The 8,860-nt window shown below is 49.5% G+C and overlaps 1 protein-coding gene across 1 annotated transcript; it reads left to right on the forward strand.

The window, feature by feature from the left end:
• Positions 1-1,541: 1,541 nt before the first annotated feature.
• LOC123172064 (2-oxoglutarate-dependent dioxygenase 11-like) lies at positions 1,542-5,479 on the forward strand. The gene is made up of 3 exons (XM_044589131.1): positions 1,542-1,615; positions 4,349-4,568; positions 4,666-5,479. The coding sequence occupies exons 1-3, from the start codon at positions 1,542-1,544 to the stop codon at positions 5,476-5,478; spliced, it is 1,107 nt and encodes a 368-aa protein (XP_044445066.1). The 3' UTR covers position 5,479.
• The last annotated feature ends 3,381 nt before the right edge of the window (positions 5,480-8,860 follow it).

An 8,860-nucleotide genomic window follows, 5' to 3' on the forward strand; every position in this document is an offset into this window, starting at 1 on the left:
CACGCTTAACGTTCGATGACGATTTGTATTATGAGTTATGTGATTTGATGTACCTAAGGTTGTTCGGAGTCCCGAATGAGATCACAGACATGACGAGGAGTCTCGAAATGGTCGAAACGTAAAGTCCATATATATTGGAAGGCTATATTCGGACATCGAAAAGGTTCCGAGTGATTCAGGTATTTTTCGGAGTACCAGAGAGTTACGGGAATTCGCCGGGGGAAGTAGTGGGCCTTAATGGGCCATGCGGGAAAGGAGAGAAGGGCCTCAAGGATTGGCCGCGCACCCCCGGCCCCCCATGGAAAGTTAGAATTGGACTAGGGAGGGGACGGCACCCCCATCTCTTTCCTTCTCCCTCTCCTACTCCTTCCCTCTCTCCCCTCTTGGAAAAGGAAGGGGACTCCAACTAGAATTGGGAATCCTAGTTGGACTCTCCCTATAGGCTCGCCCCTCATAGGCCGGCCTCCTCCTCCCTCCTTTATATACGTGGGCACGGGGCACCCCAAAGGCACTCCAAGATTTGTCTTAGCCGTGTGCGGTGCCCTCCTCCACAGTTACACACCTCGGTTATATCGTCGTAGTGCTTAGGCGAAGCCCTGCGCCGGTAACTTCATCATCACCGTCGCCATGCCGTCGTGCTGATGGTACTCTCCTTCGGCCTCAACTGTATCAAGAGACCGAGGGACGTCATCGAGCTGAACGTGTGCTGAACGCGGAGATGCCGTACATTCGGTACTTGGATCGGTTGGACCGCGAAGACGTTCGACTACATCAACCGCCTTACTAAACGCTTCCGCTTTCGTCTACGAGGGTACGTAGACACACTCTCCCCTCTCATTGCTATGCATCTCCTAGATAGATCTTGCGTGATCGTAGGTAAAATTTTTGAAATACTGCGTTCCCCAACACTCCACCCGTGGGGTTTAGCCTTCGGCAGCCGCGTATCAGCTGACAATAGGTGAAACTTCTGCACGCCAGACTGACAATTCAAGGCATAGTCCATTGTTTAGTTGTGAAGAGGTCTAATCCTATTGCTCTAGGTGGAAGTTCAACTTAACAATCTCCACTGAAATTTCTAATATATCAAACATTGTTTGGAACAGTTGATAAACTTATGTGCCTCGAGATCTGGTGGGGAATTGTTGAATCATAGATGGGCTTTAGGCCCATGCGAACAATGATTCCTGGTTAACTTGAGGCCCATGTGGGATATGACAGGTGGTGGAAAGTTTAGTACCACCTTGCTAGTTGAGGAGAGTTGAGACCTATTTATAAGGGCTGCTCTACCACGTGCTATTGGGAACTTGGGAAGGGGAGTGGTACACGCGCGCTCCTCCTTCGCCGCCCGCCTTGCCTTGTCACGACGCGCGCGCTGCGGGTTGCGGGAATGAGCCGAACCAAAGCTTATTTTCGGTTCTCGCATAAGATCCTGCCCGGGGAAACGACAATAAAGTTTTTGGGGAGCGTCTCGACACGACTGCTCCCGATCTGTCCCCATCTTTGTCCTCCCCTGCTTCCACTACTTTCCCTGCATCGACACCATGGTCTACGCCGCCGCCAAGAAGGCCACGGACGACGCCGAGGCCGCCGCCGCGTTGGCCTGGCCAACCGTAGGGTATGACTCGTGCATCCCTCATCTACTTGTACTTATGCTAGCAGTATATGTTCTGGTCATAGATGGTTCGATTATATGTACTGTACATGCTAGTATGCGTAGGTATCGGTATGAGATGCATGCCATACTTGCCATGTTTACTGCTTACTCGTGGATTAATCTAATCGAAAAAGTGCTAATATTTCCAGCAGATATGTTAAAGTGAAGCTGAAACATGGATATATTATGGGGACTGCTACGCATCGGGCGGCGGATCTTTCTCGTGAGCCGTCAGATCTGATGCAATCAATCAGCCAAACGTCTTTTTATACTTTGCAACAGATGCCTTATTATGGAGACATCGCAACAGAAGTTATGTTGTATTTCTTTTTGCAACATAGGTTGTGTACCGAGATTTTCTCCGCAACATAGGTCTTGTTGCGGATTTTTTTGCAACATGAATCGTGATGCAGGATTCTCTTTTCAACATAGGTTGTGTTGCGAGATCTAGTCCTTGGTCAGTTTGCAACAAAGGGCTAGTTGCAGAACCTCTTTCTGAAATAGTGGACCAGTTGCAAAACATAGGCACGAAGGGTTGGCTGCTAATCGTATGATTAAGAGCCGATCCAAAGGACATAAAGTCGACGGACACTCGCCCAAGATCGGTCGGTGGAAGGGAATCATTTGGCAAACATTATAGCCATGTACATGCGCACCATGAAACCACCGTCAGCTTGCGTACTGGACTCCTACAACTCAGCCAGCACAGCACGTTAGCACCTACCTAAACGCAGGAGGAAAGGACAGGGCAGTTCAGATTCCTACAGGGGGCTGGGATGACAACGTGCACGGGAGGACCGATGGATGGCATCGGCGACGAGGTCGTCCTCACCAGTGCCGGAGTTAATTGCATAAAAATACCACAATTGAGACATTACATGCAGATTGATACTAACTTTGCTAATTTTTACATATCAGTACCAACTTTAAGGCGCGCGGTTGCAAAATGGTCTAAACTTCGTATAAACTGCGTATAACAGTGTATTGACACTGTATCTGACCGTTGGGGCTCACTTGTCAGGTGCTAACATTGCATGTTCTTTTACAAAAAAGACCCTTGCTTTTAATTTAATCTCGCAAATATCCCTTTCTTTGCGAAAAAAGATTTGGCCAGGAAAAAAAGATATCAGTACCAACTCTAAGGCGCGCGGTTGCAAAATGGTCTAAACTCCATATAAACTGCGTATAACAGTGTATTGACACTGTATCTGACCGTTGGGGCTCACCTGTCAGGTGCTGACATTGCATGTTCTTTTACAAAAAAGACCCTTGCTTTTAATTTAATCTCGCAAATATCCCTTTCTTTGCGAAAAAGGATTCGGCCAGGAAAAAAAGAGCGCGCGGCTACCGTGATTCGAACGCGCACCAGGCTATTCGGAAGGCGTAACCAGGCTATTCGCTGCCGCTGTGCTACAGCACGTGGTTGATCAAATTCACGCGTAACGCCTTTTATCTTTCATACTACAATACTATTTTTTTTAGAAAATTTAACAACTTGCAAACAGCCGGGATTCGATCCCGCGCTGAAAGTTCGAAGCGCGCACTCTCTACCGCTGAAACAGCTACAATCTTTGCGTAAATGTGCACGCATACGCGTATTTATATACTGGCCATTCTGTTTTTCATACGTACATAAAAATGTATATATTAAAACTTTCGTATTAAATGTTATACGATACTAAAATATGCTATATGGTATTAAAAAATGTTTCTCACATCATATAACTAAAAAGATGTATATACAAGTTTGTAATAATAAGATCTTTGCACTGAACATCGAATATAGACTGAATATTTCTTCAGGTGTATCTATTTCTTGGTTATACCATGAACGTTTTGATAATGCGAAAAAATTCCATCGTATATAGAAAATGTTCATCCTATATTTAAATAAGTTCATTGTACATTAAAAATGTTCTATATATATAATTAAAATATCGCATACTAAAAAGTTCACTGTATAAAATTAGCACCTGAGATAGACAAAGTGTTTTATCTATAGAGAATAAAGAAAGGACGTAATGGAGAAAAACACATTTGCTGCTGCTTCAAAAAATGCAATTTCTTAATGTCCAGCGTGAGCAGACCACTACGCCACTCTTTGGCTTGGATTAAGGTACATGCTTATAATCATATATGCTATATAAGCTATAGAAAATTTGTCCAGTAAACTATACTGAAATACTGTATAATATACAAAGAACATTTATGTTATAATTTTTTAATATACAAAGATCTATGTGAATTTTGAGTTTGCTTATTATACGATGAACATTACTGTAAAATATAAGATGAACATTTTTGTTATATATACTGAACAATTTTTGAATATACAATGATCTGAAAATGATGTCACGCAATAAAAGATAAAAGAAATCCGAAGAAACACATACAGAAAAAAAAACGAAACACTCAATATAAGCTCGGAAGTGTCTAAAGTATATCTTATAATAATATAGAAGCCTGCAAAGACTCCCAAAGTGCGAGTGGCCTGTTGCTCAGCGCCCGCGCGCCCGTTTTCGGACAGGAGGGCCCCGCCAGTCAGTTTCAGCGTCAATACATGTTTATATGAAGTTTAGACCATTTTACAACCGCGTGTCTCAAAATTGATACTGACATGTAAAATTTAAGAAAGTTGGTACCAATCTACATGTAATGTCTCAATTGTGGTATTTTCATGTAATTAACTTCCAGGGCCGAGATCACGGACGCCGCGGCGGCCACGTTCGCGGACTCCACCGTGATCCCCGACAGGTACGCCCGGCCGGACGAGGTGAGGGACGGGGTCGTGGTGGGCGACGACGAGAGCTACGAGCTGCCGCTCGTAGACATGGCGAGGCTGCTCGACTCGGAGTCCTCGGAGGCGGAGACCGCCAAGCTTGGCTCTGCGTGCCGAGACTGGGGCTTCTTCCAGGTCAGGCATCCTTCATACTTTTCTTCGTATATATGGAGGGAATTTGATTTCGCATTATTATGTGTATGTATCAAATCTACACGCTCTTCGTCTGCAGCTAACAAACCACGGAGTCGACGAATCAGTTGTGCAAGACATGAAAGATAGCACCATGCAGTTCTTCCGCTTGCCGCTGGACAAGAAGAAAGCAGTGGCCACCCGGGCCGGCGGCTTGGAAGGGTTCGGGCACCACTTCGCCGGAGCATCCTGCGCCAAGCTGGACTGGGCAGAGAGCCTAATCCTCCTCACGCAACAAAAGGAGCAGAGGAGCATGGAGTTCTGGCCGGCCGATCCGGCGACACTCAGGCCCTCACTGGACAGGTACTCGCTCGAGATGTCGCGCCTCACGAGCCGCCTCCTGGGGTTCATGGCGAGCGACCTCGGGGTGGAGCGGGAGGCGCTGGCCGGGGCCTTCCGGGGCAAGAGGCAGAGCGTGGCCCTGCACCACTACCCTCCGTGCCGGCACCCGGACAAGGTGCTGGGCATCACGCCGCACCACGACGGCCTCGGCCTGACGCTGCTGCTGCACGTGAACGACACCCCCGGCCTGCAGGTGAGGAGGGGCGGCAGGTGGTTCCCGCTGGACCCGCTGCCGGGCGCCCTCGTCGTCAACGTCGGCGACATCCTCCAGGTCCTGACCAACGGCAGGTACAGGAGCGCCGAGCACAGGGTGCTGGCGGACGCCGAGAGAGGGCGGGCGACCGTGGTGGTGTTCCAGGACACGTGCGTCGCCGGGACGGTGAGGCCGCTCCCGGGGCTCGGCGAGGCCAGGTACAGGGCGATCGAGTACGTTGAGTATCTCAAGGGGAATTACAGGGGGCTGGCTGAAGGGACCAGGTTCGTGGATAGCCTCGAGATCAGTGTGGCGTAGGATGGCGGGCGCCAAATGCACAAGTTGTTGGTTTTTGGTGTTAGAGCATCTTCAAGACTAGTACATTCCTTCATCAAAAATAAAAAAGAGAGCCTCTACACAATGGTTTCCCACTCGAATTATTTCACTTGCAAGTGCGTTTGTACAATGTGTGTGCAGGGGAGAGCCTCCCTTTCCTGGGTAAATACATGCTGCGTGTAGCAGTGGCGGAGCCAGAAAATTCAGACAAGGGAGGCCAACTACTGTTAAATCTTATTAGGAAGGGCCAATCCATGAAAAAACACCAATTTTAGCAAAAGCAAATCACTGTTATTATTCATTATAGGCTTAAATCACTGATGTTAGTGGGGGCCAGGGCCCTGGCTGGCACCCCCTGTCTCCGCTGCTGGCGTGTAGTGCCTCTTTTTTTCCAATTTTTTTTTTGCGTGTAGTGCCTCTTGAGCAGTTGATGCCTTGCGCAAAAAAGCTCGTGTTGGCGTTGTCCATGACGTTTTGGAATCGGCCGTTGCGGCCATCGACGAGAGGAAGAGCACCACCGGATGGGATGGACGCCGCCGCCGGGGACTGAACGGAGGGAGTAACGTTCTTGGTTATATTTACGGTGTTAGTTGAAGCTACACGAAAAACACATCACCATGTCCGATCTAGTCCATTGCTCTATACAACCAAAAAGGTACTACAAGAAACGTTCTTCTTCTTGAAAAAAAAAGGTAAGAAACGGCCACTGAAGTGAGAAAAGAAAATCATGGGCCGTTTGGTGCGGGGAAGTACTCAGGCCGGCCTGCTATCCGGGCCAGTAGTCACACAATAAGTTGAAACCCCGAGAGTGCAGAGTGGGCGTCGTAGTTTCCCCCTAGGGTTTCGCCTAGGGTTCCACCTTTCCTCCGGCGCTCCGGTCGGAGTCCACGTGAAATCTCTCCGGCTATTGTTCTCTTTGGGTCGTCGGTGAGATCTATCATCTCCCGCTGTGTGCGCGTGCGTGCATGGCGGATCCAACGTCTCAGGTGCAAGGGGGGAAGGAGGGAGCGATGAAGGAGGTAGTAGCGATGGCGGCGGCGGATCGGCCAAGCGGATCAGGGCAGGCGAGAGGGGGGTTTGAGGAGGATACTAGGAGTAAGGATAGGCAAGATCAAAACTCACAAGACGTGCGGAACCAGGCAGAGGAGTCCGAGGAGGAGTACGGCGACTACTATGGTCCCGATCCAGATCTGGAAGATCAATTCGCTGGGATGAAGCTGCATGGCCGGGAGGAGGAAGAGCTTGATTTCTCGGAAGAAGTGGATGAACTCATCAAGGACGTGCGTTGGCTGGCTCTTTTCCGGGTACATACCACAAAGCCTTTCAGCCATGCCGCATTGCTGTCACAGATGCGTAATGCGGGGGCGGCGGCACAAGGGGTCACGTTTAACGTCAAGGGCCCGAATCTATTCTTGGTCCAATGCCACTGCTTGGGTGACTGGAGAAAGATCATGGACGGGGGGTCGTGGCTATTTAGAAGGGCTCCGGTGGTGCTACAAGAATATGATGGCTTTTCAGATGTCAAGGGATTCAGACTTAACAAGATACCGATCTGGGCTAGAGTGAAAGGGCTGCCAGATGGCCTCACGAGGAGGAGAGAGTTGGCTGAAAAAGTAGCTGCAAAGGTGGGGGATCCACCGTTCAATGTGATCATGAACGAGGGAAGGATCAACCCGGCTAGCACCCTGCGAGTTAGGATTTATGTGGATGTTAATGTTCCATTGGTTCGGTTTGTGCCAATTACTTTAAAAGAATACAAGAGATACAGTGTCTACTATGAGAAGCTTCCAGACTTCTGTTTCGCGTGTGGAAGAATGGGACATTTAGCTGATGAGTGTGGTGATGGGATCCATGACCCGAGAACTTTCGGATGGGGGGAGTGGCTGCTCTGGGAGTCGGAGATGCCGACGGAGCCAGGTCTTGGGGGAAGAGGAAGGGGGGATGGGAGAGGAAGAGGCAGAGGAAGGGATGCGGGTAGAGAAGATAGGGGAGGTCGAGGAGGAAGGGTTCCGGTGGGTGGAAGAGGAAGAGGGGGTTTTGGAGAGGAGGTTCACACTTCTGATTCACAGCGAACAGAGATGGCTGACATGGTTTCTGATCTGAGGGGCCAGCCAGGCGATGATGGTAGTGAGAAAGGCGCCCGCAAGCGGCTGGTGGCAGCGGATGGCAGTGTCACTGTCAGGGGCCAATCGGTTCCGAATCTAGCAGGCAAAGTGGCAGGCATGGTCCTTCGTATTGAGGGCGCTACCCCCTCGAACAGCAATGAACCGACGTCAACGCTCGAAAAAGTTCAGGTGGTGAAGAGGAGGAAGCAGGATGAGGGCATGGTCGTGGATGGAGTGGAGTATACATCTAAGGCGGCCTCCGGCGAGGAGGACCGCCGAGCCCAATGAGGACCTTGTGCTGGAACTGCCGCGGGATTGGCGACCCCGTGACGGTTCGAGAGCTCCACGACCTTGTGGAGGCTAGTGTGCCATCGATTGTTTGTATTGTTGAAACTCAACTTGCAAAAGATCGAGTGGAAGGTTTGGCGGGTACTCTAGGTTTCTCTAGAAGGTTTGCAGTAGCTAGCAGGGGCGTAGTGGAGGTTTAGGTTTGTTCTGGAAGAATGATGTAAATCTGGAAATAAAGAATTTCTCACAATATCACATTGACTTAGTGGTTACGGGAGCTGATTCGCAGCAATGGCGCGTGAGGGAGTCCTGGATTAGGGGGTGTTCGGGTAGCCGGACTATACCTTCAGCCGAACTCCAGGACTATGAAGATATAAGAGTGAAGACTCCGTCCTGTGTCCGGATGGGACTTTCCTTGGCGTGGAAGGCAAGCTTGGCGATGCGGATATTCAAGATCTCCTACCATTGTAACCGACTTTGTGTAACCCTAACCCTCTCCGGTGTCTATATAAACCGGAGGGTTTTAGTACGTAGGACAACTTCATCATACAACAATCATACCATAGGCTAGCTTTTAGGGTTTAGCCTCCTTGATCTCGTGGTAGATCTACTCTTGTACTACCCATATCATTAATATTAATCAAGCAGGACGTAGGGTTTTACCTCCATCAAGAGGGCCCGAACCTGGGTAAAACATTGTGTCCCTTGTCTCCTGTTACCATCCGGCCTAGACGCACAGTTCGAGACCCCCTACCCGAGATCCGCCGGTTTTGACACCGACATTGGTGCTTTCATTGAGAGTTCCTCTGTGTCGTCGCTTTCAGGCCCGATGGCTTCTTCGATCATCAACCATGATGCAGTCCAGGGTGAGACTTTTCTCCCCGGACAGATCTTCGTCTTCGGCGGCTTCGCACTGCGGGCCAACTCGCTTGGTCACCTTGAGCAGATCGAAAGTTACGCCCCTGGCCATC

Source organism: Triticum aestivum, chromosome 1A (assembly GCF_018294505.1).
Source record: "Triticum aestivum cultivar Chinese Spring chromosome 1A, IWGSC CS RefSeq v2.1, whole genome shotgun sequence".
NCBI lineage: Eukaryota > Viridiplantae > Streptophyta > Magnoliopsida > Poales > Poaceae > Triticum > Triticum aestivum.